Source organism: Thermobia domestica, chromosome 13 (genome assembly GCF_964235325.1).
Source record: "Thermobia domestica chromosome 13, izTheDome1.hap1.1, whole genome shotgun sequence".
Taxonomy (NCBI): domain Eukaryota; kingdom Metazoa; phylum Arthropoda; class Insecta; order Zygentoma; family Lepismatidae; genus Thermobia; species Thermobia domestica.
The window spans coordinates 211,205,210-211,226,355 of NC_137466.1; the positions used below are offsets into that span (position 1 = coordinate 211,205,210).

The 21,146-nt window shown below is 37.5% G+C and overlaps 1 protein-coding gene across 1 annotated transcript in view; it reads right to left on the bottom strand.

Moving 5' to 3' along the window:
- The window catches only part of LOC145668988 (sodium-dependent multivitamin transporter-like), a 70,341-nt gene extending 50,794 nt beyond the window's left edge, over positions 1–19,547 (bottom strand). The window contains exons 1-2 of the mRNA XM_081737295.1: positions 19,348–19,547; positions 3,053–3,255 (exon numbers count right to left, since the gene is read on the bottom strand). Coding sequence (XP_081593421.1) covers positions 3,053–3,255; positions 19,348–19,350 — 206 coding nt within the window. The 5' untranslated portion in view covers positions 19,351–19,547. The remainder of the gene's footprint in view (positions 1–3,052; positions 3,256–19,347) is intronic.
- Between the last annotated feature and the right edge of the window lie 1,599 nt (positions 19,548–21,146).

The following is a 21,146-nucleotide window of genomic DNA, read 5'->3' on the forward strand; positions in this document are numbered from 1 at the left end:
GGTTGAGAAACTTATCGAAAAACGTAAAGATGGTGATAGTGTTATTAGGTATTTCTGTCACACCGGAGAATTATACAGTGTCATTCATAAAGCTCACATTGACACTGGCCACAAACGTTTGAGATGCTTGGACAAAGAACTTAAGCTAAAGTACTGTAATGTAACACGAGAGATCATCAATATTTATCTCAAATTGTGTGGGCAGTGTCAGTTGAAAAAGAAGCAAAAGTGCAAAGGACTGACTGTTAAACCTATTCTCAGTAATCTGCTTAATTCTAGGGGTCAGGTTGATCTTATCGACATGCAGAGTGAACCGGACAAAGGATACAAGTTCATATTAAATTATCAGGATCATCTCACAAAGTTTCTGTTTTTGCGCCCATTAAAGACAAAAAGAGCATCAGAAGTTGCTTATCATCTGATGGATATATTTTGCATTATTGGTGCACCTTGTATTCTTCAAAGTGATAACGGACGTGAGTTCGCAGCTGAAGTTACAAGTGAGCTGGCCTCAGTGTTTGGGTCGAAAATAGTGCACGGCAAGCCGCGCCACTCTCAGTCTCAAGGAAGTGTTGAGAGAGCGAACCAAGATGTTCGAGACATTCTTATTACATGGATGGCAGAAAATAGCTGTTCGTCTTGGGCTGAGGGTCTTCGTTTTGTCCAGATGAAGAAAAACAGGTCCTTCCATAGGGGCATTAACCGGAGCCCCTACGAGGCTTTGTTTGGCGTTCCCATGAGAAATGGACTTTCGGATTCATCTCTTCCATGTGATTTATTACGAGACTTGACCAATGAGGAAGATCTACAAGAAATATTGGCTCGTGATCCACATTGTGACACCATGCAGGAAGGGGAAGGCTCAGGACAGGATGTACAGAATTCATTGACTCGTGATCCACACTGTGACACCATGCAGGAAGAGGAAGGTTCAGGACAGGATGTACAGAATTTATTGACTCGTGATCCACACTGTGACACCATGCAGGAAGAGGAAGGCTCAGGACAGGATGTACAGTATTCATTGACTCGTGATGTACAAGAAGACACTTCAGGACAGGACGCACAGCATTCATTCGTTCGTGATTCCCTTAATAATCTTCGGCAGGAAAGAGAGACTTTTCCAGAATTTCCAGCTTCTTTAGAGACCATCAACACTGCAATTGTGGAAGCAAATGAATCTCCATGTCCGTGCGCAAATCAAGAAAAAAGATGCAACATCTGCACAAGAAGTGAGAGTATACGAGAGGCACGTGAGGGATCCAAAATACATTTAAAGCGACAAGCAAATGAAATGTTAATGGCGTCAAGTAAAAAATTCCCTCGTGCAGACGTAGGACAAACTGTTCTAATCAAAATCCCAGAATTGGACAGAGGCAGAGCTGCTCCGAGGAACGTCATGGCTGTGGTTATGGGGAGAAACGATAACGATCTCTACCAGTTGGGGACTTCTTCGGGAATTATTAGAAAGCTGTACGCGCGCAATGAGTTCCAGTTCGCAGATGAACAGTTTCTTCAGATCAGTGATGTTCCGCAGAGAGACATTTCACTTAGAAGTGTAGCTGAAGCAGAAACACACTCCAGGCAGGGGTTTATTAAGTGCGGCTGCAGGAACTTCTGTTTGAACAAAAAATGTAATTGTGTAAAGAAGGGTGTAAAGTGTAACTCAAAGTGTCATTCCTCAAGTGCGTGTAGGAACAAGTAACTGGACAGTTGACCTATTACAATGTACTTGAAGAGCCTGTATATGTGGCGAATCTGCATTTCAGTTATTCCATTTTATAACTGTAAGTTCATTATATTTTTTCGCACTTACAGCTTAAAATTTTCAGCACACGTTTTTCAAATTCTTCACTGTTTCATTGTGTTAATAACTGAACTTAAAACATTTAACGCACTTTGCTGTTAATGCTTAATTAATTATTGTACTTATTTTTATATGGTGCATATTTTCTAAAAGTCTTCTAAAAAAGAAAGTAAGCTGAATTAGAAGGAATTAATACGAAGAACTATTTTTATTCATATACGAATTTCATACTTCTTATTTGACAGAATTTTGTGATATACATTTTCATTTCTTAAACATTGAAAAATAAAAATCTTGTAAAATGTGTAAAATGTGAAAAAATTAATAAATTTTTTTCTTATTTTCCTTTCTAAATTGAGCTTTGGATGAACTGTAATTATCCAAACCTAGCTTTGGATACTATTAAGCGACCAAACCCCGAAATGATAGACTTCTTCGTACTTTGGATAATTGCATCTGTCCAAACTTAGAATTGATCACTTTCTTCGGCCAATGGCCGTTTTCGAACATTGCTCCCAACATATATACATATCATTAAAAATAATTAGACATGTGTTCCACCGTTTTTTGATATTTCCCCTAGAAAGGAAGAAAAAAAGACGGGAATGAAAAAGGATGAGGTTACAATTTTTATAAAAGGATGATCATATCTCGAAATACTTTAAGATAAAAGACATGAAATTTGGTATTTAGACTTTTCATTTAAAATAATTAAAGACGTGTTTCAGCATTTTGAGTTACTTCTTCTGGAAGGGAAGAGAAAGGATGCCGTTATGGGAGGCCGTAGGTCGAACAAAATCGGGTGTCTGGAAGTGAAGTTCCCAGCTAGCCGAAGGTTAGGGTCTAATATGTGTATCATTCATACTTAGATGTGATCAAGTACTCAATAAGTGTAGTAGGAGCAGCGGTGGCTCAGTGGTAGAGCGTTCATCTCTGGCGCATGGGCTTCTTGGTTCGAACCTAGCTCGCACCAAGTGAACTTTCTGGTGGACAAACATCGTGTACGTGGGTTTACTCGGGGTTCTCCTACTTCCTCCCCCTCTTTCTTCATTCCACCATCTCATTCATTTCTCATCATCACTGTCTTCTTTAGCCAAGACGGCATAATCGTAGGACGTAAAACTTAATTTAATTTCATTTCATTTCAATAACTACAGTAGTGAATTAACCATACGATTATTGTTAGATAAAAAAAGTGTGTAATAGTAAAATAATAATAATTTATTTAACAGTTTGCATACTTACGTGGCTGCAAGTGAAAATGTTAATGGCAGTGATCTCATCTTTCGATCCCCAGATAAAAACTCATTGCTTGTCCTTTGTCTTCCTCCAGTGCATGCAAAATATATGCTAATGAAAAGAGGAATTAGTAAGACAACGGAGCATACTCCGTAACTCCCTCCATCGAAACTGGACGACGTCACATTCACATGAACGGAACACAGGTCCTGAAACGAATACATTAACAAAAAAATATTGGTAAAGGAAACACGATATGTCATCGGGAAAGTCAAAGACGTAACACCTTCTGCTTGATAGAAGGTAGAGGGTACTTCTACATTGTGTATACAGTAGAAGATAACTGTATCAATTCAACACAATGGTTAGGGGCCGCGGTGGCTCAGTAGTAGAGCGTTCACCTCTGGTTGGGGGTCCCGGGTTCGATCCCAGCCCCCGCCAAGTGAACTTTGCGGTGGACAAACATCGAGTGCGTGGGTTTTCTCGGGGTTCTCCCGTTTCTTCTCACTCTCTTCATTCCACCATTTTCATTCATCACTCATCATCACCGTCTCCTTTAGCCTAACCGGCATAACCGTGGGACGTAAAACTCAAAGATTTCATTTCATTTTTTCAACACAATGGTTCTGTGTTACCAAAATAATAGTAAACTTCGACACAAGACTAATACTACTTCCATTTTATCGCACTTTAGAGTATTGTTAAAATGGTAGTCGATAAATCAACCATCTGACTTGATAAGTGATTTCAGTAACAAGTTGCTGATGTTGTTTTTAAGTACAATTTCAAAATAACTACTTTTACAAAAACATTTTCTTTATTATTAAACGGATATGACTCTTATGAGGATAATAAAATGTGTTATAAATTATTTATAAATGGTCGCGAGGAACGAAATTAGTCGGCGACGATGAGGAACGTAGTGAACATTGGAACAATAAGGGGAAGCATCAATACTCATGTGTGTTTCGAAAATGCATACGCTCACAAAACTATTTCCGTGAAAGATTACAGAAAATATAGTACGTTATTCGTTACGTGCTATAAATGTCAAATATATCATTTAGAGATTTGTTTATAGCAAAAAAAGTAAGAACTAATACAAATTCTCAATGTAAGTTCTAGATACATATGATATACCTGAAAGGCAATATACACGCTTAAAATTACAATATGGATGTATCTGTCTGATACGCAGAATTTCAGGCAGCTATAATACCTTTGTAAAGATATGGTTCTTAGCAAATGAAAGGTTTTCCTAACCGATGACAAATACTACAATTATTAATGTTAATATAATCAACGGCCTGCTTTAACAATGCTAGCAGAGGTGTCACTAAAAACAGAAAGTGTATACATAACCGTTCCTTCTTTCACTCCCCTTGCTCCTATTTTCTCAGCCACCAACACAGTCTCTCGCTCAAAGCGGTAACATTAGGCTTGTGTTAACCGCAACACCAGACTTTTGTTGCTGAAATAACATGCTAAAGTGATAGTCATGCTGGTATCACTGGCCTGTGTTAACCGCAACACCGGACTTTTATTGTTGAAAAACATGCTAAATTGGTAGTCATGCTGGTATCACTGGCCTGTGTTAACCGCAACATCGGACTTTTATTGTTGAAATAACATGCCAAAATGGTAGTCATTCAGAGATCAACGGTCTGTGTTAAAATTGAGTTAAGATAATCACTTTTTGTTGTGTACACTAGCAGAGGCGTTGCGTAATTTGCTTCTCAGGTAAGCTTTTTTTAGTACGAATATTCAATGCATTATTCTTAACATCTGCATTATTTGTAATGTTAAATAATTATTTATATTAATGAATTATTCTTCCTGCATTATTCAATTTATTCATGCGAAGCAGCTTTCCCTTAAATTCCACAGATGCACCGTTTTTAATCTTGAACGACAGACCCCACGAACGTTTCTCACTTTTTCTTCTCTTTTTGCACAGTGGCGTCTCGTGAGAAGTGACATCGATAAAAATTTAATTTTTTTGTGCCTATGACCTAAGGCAATGGTTCCCAACTGATGTGTCTCGCACTCCCATAGAGTGTGTAGCGAAATTTTAGAATTTAAAAATTATGATGTGTTTAATAATAAGTTAACATAGATTTTGAGATAGACGGTACCAGTCATCGCCTCCAGAGGCAGAAACAATACAGTCCTACATTAAATTACTATTTTATAGAAACTTAATGTCTTACAATATAGAAACCTATTATTAGAATTTACATTTTATATATATCGAGTCAAAAGTCCCTTGCCAAAGGCCAACTTGGTAACTATTGAAGATATGAAAAAAAATGATAAGAGAACATTTTGATTGCCAAGTGTGGGTTGTCAATCAAAAATGGTGGAATTTTCGTAAACGGACCAACCGTTTAAGCTCGATTTGGTATAGCAACCAATAATAAAGAAAAATCCAACGTTGCCAAGTCAGTGGAGGATAAGATAGACTGAAATAATCTGGAGCGTGAAATACCCTGGGCCAAGGAGAATAGAAAGGGGAGTAAATTAAAAAACAAAGGAGCAGACCTATTTGCAGGACCCACGACAGTTGCGTCAACACCACAAGGGGAAGGGGAAGGAGAGAGGAGGTATACCAGGAAGACAAACAAATGAAAATGAGTCGTGTCCTTTTCTGACAGGTTTACTGTGAGAGGTAAGCGTGCGGAAGCCAATATCCCAACTGAAGTTGCTTGTTTCTATGGCCGGGTCCTAACCTTGATTTATTGATTTAGTAATGTGTGGAACGTAAGGGCTAAGGAATGGTTTGGGCCGCGAACACCGAGGTCACAGTGGCACTATTAGGTAAGATGAAGAGTAGGGAAGGCAGCAGCCCTGGGCAGTATAGAGACGGTAGCATCCCGGCATTCGCCTGGCAGAACTGCGGAAAACCATGGAAAACCGCAGTCAGGATGACTGGATCGTGTCATTCCTTGTGTTCATGTAATTATGCCCATCACTGGTGTTTGCTTGTGTATATTTATTTTCTATATGGTTATTATTATTATTATTATTATTATTATTATTATTATTAGTAGTAGTAGTAGTAGTAGTAGTAGTAGTAGTAGTAGTAGTAGTAGCAGCAGTATGATTATGTAAATTGTGTTTTGGCCTAGCCATTGGTTTATGCGTTACTGCTATTGACTCTACGCACTAAGCTCTGTCAGAACAGTATATCGGTGTTGTTTACTCAAGAAGAAACAGCGGGTCAGCAAATCCAATTAACTGGTGGTCTGTGATACACTTGAACAAAGTTGGCAAGGTCGCAACCTGTACGTACACAGATCACTTGTCTGAATTCACACAGAGTGAATTTGATCGTTATCACCAGAATGCAGTGGTGGAATTAGTACATAGCAGTCCGAGCTACCTGTGCAATGCGGCTTTTTGTTCGTGAGGTGACTAATGCAACCGCTCTGGATGAATTGAGAGTAGTTCTGTGTTAACGATTTCACCTGTGACAGATGTGTTTTAAGGACGTGAAATGTATTCAATGCAAGAAAAAGCTGAAATGGTGCTCCTTCATGCAGCTGGAATGAGTCAACGCGAAGCAGCAGCAGAGTATCACAGGCTTCATCCAAATCAGGTAGCACCGACCCACCAACTCATTTCGATAATTATGGCACGCTTTGAAGCCACAAGTAGCGTGGCGGACAGGCCCCGTACTGGACGACCACGAACTGAGACATGACTATTGATGTGCTTGCAAAGATGGCAGTTAGTCCTGAAATACTGACACGGATGATTGCACAAAAGGCGTCCATATCTCAGAAGTCGGTTTCCAGAATTTTATCACGTGAACGGTATCATCCTCAGAAGATACATTTGGTACAAACGTTACATGGAGATGACACAGACAGACGAACAGAGTTCTATGAGTGGTTTCACCGGACACGAACACAACATCCTATGCTAGAGGCTGACATTCTATTTAGCGATGAGGCTACTTTCCACCTCTGCGGCACAGTCAACAGACACAACACTGTGTATTGGTCTCGCGAGAACCCTCACATAGTTGTTGAAGCGCACAATCAAGCCGATCCGCGAGTGAATGTGTGGTGTGGAATACACGCCAACATCATTTTAGGACCCGTACTTTTGCCCGATAGGATAACATCAGACCAGTATATATATCATCTGCACACCACATTACAGCCGTATCTGGACGAAATGCCTTTGGTATCGCGGCGTGTATTTATTTCCAGCACAATGGAGAACCGCCACATTACGGTCGCACTGTGCGACAATGGCTCAACGAGGTGCTTCCTGGCCGATGGATTGGTCGAAAGGGTTCCGTGGAATGGCCGCCCAAATCACCTGATCTCAAGGCATTTGACTTTTACATGTGGAGGTATCTAAAGTCCGTTGTGTATCGGAATAGATTCAGAACCGTGGAACAGCTGCAAGAGAATATTCGGAACGTATGTAGAGCAATAACACCCCAAACACTCCGGCGTGTGCGTGATAATGTGTGTCGCCGTATCCGTTTGTGCCACGAGCAGGAGGGACACCAATTTGAGCACCTATTGGCATTTTGCTCAAGACTGTAGCGTCTGGAAGCAGGTGCCATGCGTGCGTGAGGTATGTACATTTCTTCTCACTAACATGTACAGTAAACCTGTCAGAAAACGACACGACTTATTTTCATTTGTTTGACTTCCTCGTATACCTCCTCCCCCTCCCCCTTGTGGTGCTGACGCCAGTATCGTGGGCCCTGCAAATAGGTCTGCTCCTTTGTTTTTTAATTTGGTCCTCTTTCTATTCTCCTTGGCCCAGGGTATTTTTCGCTCCAGATTTCATTCTATCTTGTCCTCCAGTGGCGTGGTAAAGTTGCATTTTCTTTATTATTAGGTGTTATACCGGTGTCGAGCTTAAACTGTTGGTCCGATTACGAAAATTCCACCATTTTGGATTGGCAACCCACACTTGGCAATCAAAATGCTCTCTTATCATTTTTTCATATCTTCAATAGTTACTGAGTTGGCCTATGGCAAGGGATTTTGACTCGTTCGGTATATATCATATACGTAATGTTTGTGCCTTCGTACTTCTTCAACCACCCGACCCATCTCGACCAAATTTTCAACATAGGATGAGGTTCTTCCGGCCTTTTTTCCGGCCTTTCTGGAATGTTTTTATCATTTCACTTTGAAGATGTAACTTAGGGGACGGGGAGATATTTAAAAATTATCAATATTAGTTTCGAATCCATAGTTTTCGGCGTCGCTGAGATGAACAGTGATACGTTCGATGCCATCTAAATTCAAATTCAGCCCCGCAACTTGGGAAAGGGGAATATATATAAAAAATGATCAAAAATGACAGATATTAGTGCCGAATCCAAAGCTTTCGGAGTTACTGAGATGAACAGTGACGCTTCCAATGCTGCTTACATACAAATTCAGCCCTTTCTGTCCAAAATGAAACATATTTTCCCCGTGCGAAGAACGGGTATTCTGCTAGTTATTATTAATTTAATATTAATGTTGCAGGTGTTCACTAAAATATTTCGTCAGCTAAAAGGTTGTGAACCACTGGGCTAAGGGGGTGGAAAAACTTCATACAGCTTCAGAAAGTTGCACAAGTACTGTATTAGTACATTGGCTATGCTTTCTTCCCTCAGCTCGTAGCAATAAAATTTAAATGTTTACCGATGTGACTATCTGCACGAATCGCCACTGTGTAAAAGAAAGAAACAAAGAAACGTGTGTTATGTCTATCAGCTCGTAGCAATAAAATGTAAATGTCTACCGATGTGACTATCTGCACGAAACGCCACTATGTAAAAGAAAGAAACAAAGAAATGTGTGTTATATCTATCAGCTCGTAGCAATAAAATTTAAATGTTTACCGATGTGACGTATCTGCACGAAACACCACTGTGTAAAAGAAAGAAACAAAGAAACGTGTGTTATGCCTACCGCTCGACATTAAAAAATCAATCATTGCAATTATCCATGTTTTATCAAACACTTTCTGTTGTATGTCAATATAGTTATCATGTTCAACTAATATAAAGATAAAATTAATAAGATAGCTAAACGTGAGGTACGCTGTAGCAAAATATTTCATTGGTGCTTTCTACGGAATTCAAAATTACAATTTTTTTACCTTCACTTGAAAGAATTAGCCTTTTTCTTCTCAATTTTGCTTCTTTCATATCTAAGTTTCGTACAGCACAAGAAGAAAGTCAATGTTATACTATTACAGAAAGTACTAATAAAAATAAACAATTTTTGTATATCATTAACTAACTCTAACTAACTCTATGGCCTATGGAACCCGGAGGTTCAGTGCCGCGTTCACAAAAGCTCTCCACTGACTTCTATCCTTAGCTAATTGCATCCAGTTTCTACTTTGTATTCCTATCTCTGCGAGATCCATCTTAATATTGTCCTCCCATCTGCGCCTAGGTCTTCCTAATGGTCGTTTTCCTATGGGTCTACCAGTCAAGACTTTGAAAGCGTTTCTACTTTCTTCCATTCTAGCTACATGACCTGCCCACCTAAGCCTCCTAGACTTGACGACCCTAACAATGTTGGGTAAACCGTATAAACTATGTAGTTCCTCGTTATGAAGTTTCCGCCATTCCCCATTCTCGTTCCTCTTGGGTCCGAATATTCTTCTCAGGATCCTGTTCTCAAATACTTTCAGTCTATGTTCTTCCCTCAGAGTAAGCGACCATGTTTCACAACCATACAGAACAACAGGCATGATTATCGTTTTATATATTTTAAGCTTCGAATTCCTCGACAGAATTCGCGACGACAAGAGATTTTGAACCGAATAGTAAAACGAATTCCCTGCTTTTAGACGACATTTAATTTCTTCGTGAATATGATTTTCGTCTGTTAATATTGATCCTAAATATTTGAAAGTATCCACTTTATCAAAAGCATTATTTAATATTTTAACGCCTCCACAATTTGCCGTATTACGGTCCCGACGCACTTCCATGTATTTAGTTTTCTCTGCATTTACTTCTAAACCCATGTCCCTGCAAGCGTTTAATAAGATCTCTGCATTTATTTCTACTGTTCTCCTATCATCCCCTATTAAATTTACATCATCAGCATATGCCATAACCTGGTGAATGCCGTTCAACTCTAGGCCCTGGTTGCTATCTTTGATTTTCCTTATGGCGTATTCCAGCACAAAGTTAAATAATAATGGCGACAACGCATCTCCTTGTTTCAGGCCATTTTCGACGTGGAAGCTCGTGGACAAAAATTTTCCTACCCGGACTTTACTTTGGGACTCACTTAAACATATCTTAATTAATCTAATTAGCTTTCTCGGTATTCCAAGTTCTGTAAGAACGTTGTATAATGTTTCTCTCCTAACCGAGTCGTAAGCCTTTCTAAAATCAATAAATAGTTGATGTACCGGGGTATTGTATTCCCACTTCTTTTCGAGTATTTGGCGAATGGTAAATATTTGGTCGATAGTTGATCGATTTCGTCTAAATCCGCACTGATAATCTCCAATAATTTCATCTGCGTATGGGTTCAATCTTGCTAACAGAATATTTGAAAGGATTTTATAGGATGTTGACAGAAGAGAAATGCCTCGATAATTATTACAGTCAGTTTTGTCGCCTTTCTTGTGAATTGGAACAATGATTGATTCTTTCCACTCTTGTGGCAATTCTTCCTTGTTCCAGATAAGGAGAATGAGTTTGTGTATCTTGTTCCACAATTTTTCGCCTAAAGCTAAAATTAACTCAGCCGGAATTTCATCTACACCCGGAGATTTATGTTTCTTCAATTTCTTTATAGCGGTTTCCACTTCTATTCGGTTGGGTTCTGGAATATACGGTTCTGCGGTGTGTATCTCCTTTTCTCCACGCACATTAGTTTTTGGCTACGTGTTCAGCAAATCGTCAAAGAAATCTTTCCATCTATTTAAGAGGCTATCCGTATCGGTGAGAACTGTTCCGTCAGATTTCTTTAATATATAAGCACGAGGTTGATAGCCTTTCTTAAATTCGCTGATTCCCTTATACATGTCCCGAATATTTTTATTTTTACTATTATCTTCAAGTTCCTTAATTTTAGCTTTCAAAAAATCCCGTTTCTTTGTTCTAAAAGTTTTGGAAGTTTCCCGCCTGATATCTGCGAAATTTTGTGTAGTTGTTTCATTCGGATTTTGTAGCCACCGTAATTTTGCCTGTTTTCTCTTCTCTGCTAGTTTAATGCATTCTTGGTCGAACCATGGTTTGTTCCTACGTATTTCCGCCTGTCCCAATTTTTCTATTGCTGAACTTTTAATGCTATCTCTAATTTCAATCCAAGTATCCTCAACACTAGTGCACTCCGAGTCTTCTAAAACCGCGAATCTATTAGAAACTTCAATCTGGTATTCCTCTCTTACCTGGCTCTCTTCTAATTTCTTTAAATTAAATTTCTCTGTTTTCGGACATTGAATATTACCTTTATTCAACGATAATCTCTCCCGTATTATCGCTACTACCAGGTAGTGATCAGTGTCACAATCAGCCCCTCTAAACGACCGGACGTCAATTATGCTAGATTGTCTTCTTCTATCTACTAAAACGTGATCAATTTGATTATGTGTTTTTCCGTCTGGTGATGTCCAAGTGTATTTATGAACGTCGCGATGTGGGAATTTTGTACTCTTCACGATTAGGTTTTTGGATGTTGCAAAGTTCACTAGTCTAACACCGTTGTCATTACTATCCTTATGCAAACTTTCGTTCCCTATAATCGGTTTGAAAATATCCTCTCGTCCTACCTTCGCATTGAAATCCCCTAATAGAATCTTCATATGGTATCGCGGGAGTTGGTCAAATATCCGTTCCACTTCTTCGTAAAAACTATCTTTTATATCGTCACCCTTATCTTCAGTTGGAGCATGTACATTTAAAACAATAATATCACACCACCGTCCCTTAAGAGTAATAAAAGAAAGTCTGTCAGTAACAAATTCAACCCGTTTAATTGCTGGTAATATTCGTTTGTGAACGAAAAACCCTGTTCCTAACTGGTGATTTTTATTTCCTTCCCCGTAAAAGAACGTAAAATTTCCGGAATTCTCAGATCCATTTCCTTCCCACCTAACTTCCTGAACTCCTACTAAGTCCATCCTGTATTTCTCTAACTCACTCGTTACGGATTTTAACGCGCCTGCCCTATAAAGACTTCTAATATTCCATGTTCCAAATCTCATGTCCATTTTCTTTTGCTGATGTCGTGCCAAGTTATCAGTCCTTGTCCGAGGCTTTTGTGAATGTTTCTGAACAGGTACCTTTTTTTACAGGATGAGGGTGTTAGCCTTACCCAAACCCCCAAGCTGGAGGACCACTCCTAGTCGTCTGTCCGCGACTGCTTATTCAGTATATTCGCAGCTAACCTCTATATCTAGAGGCCTTCTCCTCGATCCGCAACCTGAGGACGCGCCATGCCGTGGTGACAGGAACCCACGTTACACGTTTTGTATATCATAAAGAAGTTTATATATGAAAACGAAAAACAAAGTAAAGAAAACAACTAGATGTATCACTTATGAACATCCTACAGACAGGCCCGTAGCCAGCCCAAAAATTTAGGGGGGGGAGCACGTCGAAGTTTGGGGGGCCCGATCCAACCACATTATAGTTCATCACCATATTATAGTTCACTTTTAAGCCTACAGTGAAAATTTTAGGAGGGGCCAGTAAAAATTTAGGGAGGCCGGCCCTCCTAGCACCCCTGGATACGGGCCTGCCTACAGAGTTTTAAATACAAAAACGTACAATGGTAGAAAAGAGGTAGTTGCTAACGTTTCATAATTTTGCTGTTGATCTTGTTTTCGTAACGTTGAGAAAACATTTGGCTCGCAAATTCTCATCGCAAACAATGAAAAATATAACTTTTAGCATTAGAGATACAGCAAAGTTATTTTTGTTTTGTTCTGCGAACACAGTTTTTCAAAGCCATTTATGTTTTTCGTTGATATGCCAAATTCAACTATTCCCATGTCGTGTTTGTTCTAGAGGTCTGCACGGGCTCGGGCCGAGCCCGCGGCCCAAACTCGGGCCTACAAAGCATATATTACTTCGGGTCCGGGCAGGGCTCGGGCTGTAAATTTTTAAATATACAACCATATTTCTTGGGCCTTTTGGGGCCCTAACTATGTAAACATAGTGTAAAACGATATTTATCGTACCGTACCGAATTACAGGGACTTAATCATTAACGCAAAATTGTATTTTTATTTACAGCAACTACAAGTTTAATTTTGCAGTTGTGCTTTAAAAGTTCTCCAGAAAGAACTTACCAATGAATATCGTTGTACATTACATTTACAAAGTTAGGCCCGAGAAATATGGTTATATATTTAAAAATTTACTGTCCAAGCCCATGCTAACCTCTAATATATCTGCGTGCCATTTTACAGAGAATGTCTACAATGAGAACTACTTGTTGACGCCAAATGACGTCAATGGCACACAGCAATAGGTATGAATAACGTCATATGGTGTTTAGTGGCAGCGAAAGAATAAATTCGAAAACAGGATTATGCAAATCGATTTTAAAGCAAAATGCAATCTACAAAGTTTATTGACATTAAATTGAATCTCAAATTTACAGAATTCTAGCACTTAAAAGTGGATTCTTTTGATAATGTGCGCAGGAGACCTATTTCGCTACTCGTAAATCGCAACTCAGCGAATTGTAACAGGTGAGTGTTTTATAAAAAGTAAACTTACAAGATGGCTGTAGCTTTCAAAACCATCGTTGTTCCTTACAGCGCACGACTGAGAAAAGCCATGAGAAATAAAATAGTCACATGGTGCTGGATGATCCCCTTCGATGCTTTCGTCTTTCTTTTATTTTGATACTTTATGATAGCTGTTTGTACTAATATTTTTATGAACACTTTTTTCTATTATTGATAGGTTGTTTGCATGGAGATTTAAATCACAATTTGTTTATGAAGGTAATTACTCATTATATGTTTGTTTACTATATGTGTTGTAAATCACTTCCTGAAGTTATAAATGTCCTTCACAACGTAGTTTACTTTGTATATCAGAAGGATAAGCAGAATCACATGTTTACTTTCACTTTAACTATCATTTTTTTTTCCTTCCCGGCGAGCTCATGACAATATACAGTGTCGTCCAAAAATGTGGAAACATACCAAATACCGGTAAAGGACAGAATTTTAAAAGAATTGCAGAAGTAACATTGTAGGTTAGTAGTACAGGTATGAAGAAAACTTTTGGGACATGTGATGTTGATAGCCGCCACCTTGGAATTGTATATTCAATTTAAATTCGGGATATTGACCACATAAAGAAACGCTTCGCAAACGTGTGTGCAAGCATACCGGAAAGCACTTTGAGCAAGGTTTTGGATGAATGCGGAAAAAAAAAGAATGACTGTGGCAATTCAACGGAATGGACAATATATCGGACACACCCTTTAATGGGGAGCAATGTGTGGTGTGTGACTGACGTTGTAAAAAGCAAAAAACAGTTATAAATGCTTTATGGTAAGTGATAAAGCAAAAAGAAAGCATTAAATTCCTGACAAAATTTCAAATGAAAATAAGATATCACAACATATGATTTCAATTTTAAAAAATGAAAGTAAATTTAAAGTGGAAGATTTCATGATGGCGGCCATCAACATCATATGTTCTAAAAGATTTCCCCCACCTGTACTACTAGCCTATAGTGTTATGCTTTGAAAATCCTGCCTTTTATTTGGGTATTTTCACACTTCTGGACCATTCTGTAAGTCCGGCACGAACGCTATCTTAGGATACAGGATTGATCAACCGCCTAATTTTATATATATTCATCTCCCAAAACTAATTATTAAAGTAGTTTCTGAGGAGAAAAATAGTAGCTCTATTTTCACTCTTCAACGCGAGACATTTTTTATATACAGTAGGGGACAAGAATAAACGACCAAAAATGCCATTAAAACTAATGACATTTATGGTCGTTTATTCTTGTCGCGTGCTTTATATATTATTTCAGAGTTCCTATGAAATAATAGAAAAATGAGAGAAGTTTACTGCTAAGGTTGCAACCACACCTATTAACATTGAACATATAGTAGGGAGCTTCTTAACATGGAATAGTGTGTTTATATCTACATCTCTGTTAGCTTTTCATATTTTGACAAGGGGTTGCAGTTAGTTGATAACCGACACTCTTGTTCCGCAAGAGTTACGAATTCCCCCATTTAGCAGCATTTGACTCAGTCATCCCTTGCAGTTTTGGTGCAAACAACGAAATGTGGCTATGAATAACGTCGAAATAAGAGAAGAATGGTTGACAAAACACAAACTATCATTTTCTGCAACAAGATGTAGACTTAAGGCAGATTTTCGTGCAAGCGTTCGTTGCGTTCTTTGCTTGCGATGTGGCTGAATACCCAATTGAGAAAGTTGTTTAAGCATGGTTCTACGTGTAACACAACTTTCTGTTGGCTACACATAGAAATCGCAAGGAACGAACGCAACGAAAGGTTGAATGAAAAATCCACCCTTACGGTTCAACGTAAAATCTGAATCACACATGCTCCTACAGGGAATCGAACCATGGTATCCCATACCGAAGACGCATTTGTTAAAATCCACGAGAAAGCTTCAAAACAGGCGTGGAGTTCCACAAATTTAATGGCACTCAGATTTACTGAAGACTCCACGAATGTTTTCCGTCCTACATGGCTTGAAAATTGATTCAAATTCACGATAACCCTAACTTTCAATCCAGTAAAAAAATAACAGAAATTCACATTTTCGAATTTCTTTGCAAAATTTCAAAGTTTATCGTATTATCTACATTTTGGTATTCTCAACTTATTGCTATTTTTTAAAAAAATTAGTCTACTTATTTGAATTTCAAGTTTAACGCTTTGTTATTTGACTGTAGCTTCATATGCTTGAATTGAAATATATTCTCAGAGATAGATCAATTTAGAAAATAATCCAAGACAATTAAATTCGTTCTCTAAATGCTTGCAAAAAAGATTTAAAAAAAACTAATACAAACGTAAGAATACATCAAGTTTTATTAATTTTTACTAATTATTAATATATTAGTAAATAATATAATTATTACTAAATATTTTATTCATTATTAATTTTATTTATTCAACAGTATAGTACAAAAAAGTATTTTTAATATTTTTTTCCTTCATAATAATGTATCACTGTTTCTGTGTTCGTGTCCCTGTTCTTAAAGGTTAATGTAAAAAGGAAAATAAAGTAAAATAGTGGTAATTATGGAAACTAAGTTTTTTTAAAAAAATGTGTGAAGGCAGAGTATTACTGATCATGGGGTCGGTGGTTCGAAACCCACTCCTGGGAAGTTTCCTTAAATACATAAATATATTTTTATTTAGTTTTGTAGTTATATTTACTTGAGGATTCCAATTCCAATCCCAAAGTAAAGTCCGAGTAGCAAAATTTTTGTCCACGGGCTATCACGTCGAAAATGGCCTGAAACAAGTAGATATGTTGTCACTATGGGTTTAGAAGTAAATGCAGAGAAAACTAAATACATGGAAGTTGGTCGGGATCATAATACTGCAAATTATGGATGCGTTAAAATATCAAATAATACTTTCCACAAAGTAGATACTTTCAAATATTTAGAATTAATATTAACAGACCGAAACCACATCCACGAAGAAATTAAATATCAACTAAAATCAGGAAGTTCGTGTTATTATTCAGTTCAAAATCTTTAGTCGTCGCGAATTCTCTCGAGTAATTGAAGCTTAAAATATATATAAAACGACAATCATACTTGTTGTCCTATATGATTCCGAAACATGGTCACTTACTCTGAGAGAAGATTGTAGACTGAAAGTATTTGAGAACAAGATCCTAAGACGAATATTCGGACCCAAGAGGAATGGGAATGGGGAATGGCGGAACTTTCATAAAGGAATTGCATATTTTGTACCGTTTACTAAACATTGTTAGGATTATCAAGTCTAGAAGACTCAGGTGGGGAGGTCATATAGCCAGAATGGAAGAAAGTAGAAACACTTTCAAAGTTTTAACTGGAAATCCAATTGGAAAACGACCATTTGGAAGACCTAGGCGCAGATGGGAGGACAATATTAAGATTGATCTCGCAGAAATAGGAATACACAGAAGAAACTGGATATAATTGGCTAAGGATAGAAGTCAATGGAGAGCTTTCTTGAACGCGGCGTTGAACCTCAGGGTTCCATAGGGCATAGAGTTTATTAAGTTTATTTTTATTATTATTTTTAGATATATTACTCGGAGAGACAGTATAGTTGCAGACTCAAAGCTGCGGATCGCTGACGGTACACGTGTAGTTTCGTTGGGAGACCCACCAGCAGCTGCAACCGGTGGTCTGCCATTTGGTCGTTTGAGGCCTGCCAGCTACCTACCTCTGTCTTGCTAATGGGGATTCAAGTTTGCTGCAAGTTAGGTTGATGATTATTATAGAAACTTTGCAGCCAACTGTCTACAAGCTTATAGACTTGAAGTAAATTTGTTTATAGATAAGATTACCCACTGGTAAAGTAAGTAGCCTTTGTGGCAGACAATCACTGTGGGCATAGAGTTTTCTCGGGATTCTACCGTTTCCTCTTACTTTCTTGATTTAATTCATTCTCATCATGACCGTCTACTTTAGCTTGCACCACATAAGCGTGGGTCGTACAACTAAACGATTTCATTTTAGTTTTCAATGAATGCATAATAGGCAGTGTGACTTACTGGCGTCCTCACTGACTACAGGACTACAGCAATGCAGACAATCGTGCACATACAACTTTCCTGATTCCACTAATGTGTTAATATGTCCTACGCTTGTTACTTTTAGGTTGAAGAAAGTGGATGACTAATTAACGTGAATGTATGAGGGTGTGGAAATAAATGGAAGAATCTAGACACAATGTTGTCCACCACAAAGTCGCATGGCCTGGCATCGAATCAAGAACCCATCGCACCAGAGTGCTCTACTAATAAGCCAGCGGTCCCCTAAAACAAATCATGTCAGTCAATTACTAGACTAAAATGTTTATTTTATGGATTTCTAGTTGGATGTCTGCAGGGGCGAACCAAGGGCCGGACAACCTGGGCGACTGCCCGGGGCGCCACAGTCAGGGGGCGCAAAAACGAGCCTCAAAAAGTAAATTTTATAATGTGTTTTCTACTGACACTTAGAAATCTAAATAAAAATATATTGATTTACTTAAGGAAACTTCCCAGGAGTGGGTTGCGAACCACCGACCCCATGATCAGTAATATACTCTGCCTTTATACATTTTTTAAACTTAGTTTCCATAATTACCACTATTTTTAATTTATTTTACTTTTTATATTCTTGTAAAGTAATGGCAATTACATAATCTTTTTTCCATTCCACTATGTGAGAAGAGAGTTTCATAGCCATCCTATAATATGTAAATAAATTCTGAAAGGGAGAACCACAAACAGCAGAAGATCGGCCTCTTCCTGTATCGCTATAAAGATTGTTAAGTAACTGTTTTGTACTCATATTCATATTAATAAATTTTAATTCTAATAGTACTAGGCGGACTGTATCGCTGTTTATATTGCTGTGCTTGAAACAAGTTCAACATATGTGAAATGTAGTCATTGGTATTTCACGTTATTAGAATAGATTGTTACATAATCAGATATATATGGTAAAATGACTCCTGATGTTATTCATATAACAAAACAATTTACAAGACAGCAGTAATCATATCACTATTAGTAATATTCAGTAAGTGGTGTTCGATATTGTTTCTTTATATACATATCGGTACATAAGTAATAGTAAAAAACACAATGTAATTGATAAAATATGTATATTTTTAAGAACTAAATACAACTATATGATGTATTTGAGTATTAATTTTTCTTTTTTGAAAAATGGGTTTAAAATATAAAAATCACTGTAATAAAATGTAAAATATATTCTAGGATTACGGGGGGGAGCCAAAAAGTCACTTTGCTCGGGTGAAAATTTTGCCTTGGTCCACCCCTGGATGTCTGAATACTTCCTTTCAATACGGAACTTTTAAGAGACTTAATATTATAATGCTTCTGTGACACAACAGGAAGTAGCGCTCAATACGTCAATGTAAAATGTAAGAAGAAAAAAGAAAGGAGACAAGAAATACAGAATGTGTATTCGTAAAGCATTTCTCGGCATACTGATTTATTTTTGTCAACAACAGATACTGTCCCAGTAAACTGGAACGTCTGACAACCCTATTTGTACTCCAGTGTTAACTTCATCATTACAGTTCGAACTATACTAAAAGTTAACTTACCATTTTTGAAGTGACAATGTTGTTCAAATCAAATGGATTGCCATGAGTGGATTACATCATTTCAGTTTAGTTAACTTGTTCAAGCATCTGCTTCACAATAATGCACAGTATAACCAACGATTAAACCAAACTTTTCTGTGAACCGTGTGTAAGTAAAATGTTCAAATACCAATAAAAACCTGAAACACAAAGATTTGCACTTCCCAGACTGACTGAGAACATAGTTTGAAACTACAATTCAATTGAAAATAACGTCATCTTCCGTTTTATTTATTTCTGATAACAGTATTTATCAATCATCGATAACCAAGGACTCCTTCATATCTACATGAACAATATAGATATTCACTATGTATCGGAAATTACACAATACTGAATGAGAATTAACGCATTTCGAACAAACACTTTCTACCATTGAATAAAACAATCGGTATGAATACTTAAGAACTATTCTCTGGTGGTCAAACTACTTCGGTTGCAAACAATAGCCGAATACTTAAAGAAAAGTACAGAAAAATGGTCCCGGTTCTACTATATCTGCAACACATTCATTTGCACGGGGCGACAAAATTTGTCATATCTATATTACTTAAAATAAACAGACTTCATGATGATGGTAGTAACAGGTCGACTGCCATGAGACCCAGAACTGGGTTTCAAGTACTGTCATTCGTGAGGCCGTGATACCCACTTTTGTGTCTCATTTCAGCAGCTGTTTTAAGCCGCGATACCCGTATATGGGTTTTCACTTGTCACTTATTAACATGGTAAAAAAAATAATCTCTTGGCTCCAGAGTGTTACACGATACTCGTAGCCTGGTTCTAGAAAGCAACCAGTGTTCAGAAAAAACGCGTCAAAATTGATACATTTTCGCAACTTTTTATTACTTGACCCACACAGTAATACACACAATCAGGCCTTGTCAGTCAACCTGTTAAATTTACTAAGCTGACCTTCTATTTGAGTACTACATTCATTAATCATGTTTAGGTCGCTTTAGTTTGTCACAGGGACATTGCTAAAGCAAATAGTCAAACAAATTTCAGCATGCATTGCTTGATTGTTCTCAAATTATTATTATTCTTAAGTATTCTGCCTTTCGGCAGGTCCTGGAACTAATGAGCATTTTTTTTTTAATTTTGGACTTGGACCTGGAAATGTTTCTTTTATTTTTCTCGATCTTCAGCTTCCTCTTTTAACTCCCAATATTTTCCCCTATCTTTAAAATCATAGATCAGCTGTGTTTTCCTTCTTCCTATTCCTCGCTTTCCTTCCATCTTTCCTTCTATAGCGCTGTGAAGAAGACAATTTCTTCGCAAGATGTGTCCAATCCAATACAAATAAATCAAACTAAACATTAACAATTCACATTTATTTATACAATGAGTGTGTCGTAGTTTTTCAAAAATTAATTTTCATTTCATGTATAATTTTTAAAAGAAATAATTTGGATTCAAATATTTTCACACAAAAAAGAAAGAAATAGTATACTATACTACGGCAAATTAAAGTGAGATTACAGCATTACAGTATATAACACTATTTTTGTTATATTGCACTATGCACATTGTAAAATCAAACCACAAGTCCTCAAAATGCACACGTTCCATTTAAAAAAGCAGTTTAAATAAGATGCTAACGATATTTTACTCACTAACTCTCGAAACTTATCTAAGAATCAACTTTAAAAAATTGACAAAAGTTCTGGGTATACTTCATGAGTGAGTAAAGAAAGACTACAAATATAAATTAGAAAGAGATTTTTTTAAAACACTCTGCACTTACTAGAATATAGTTA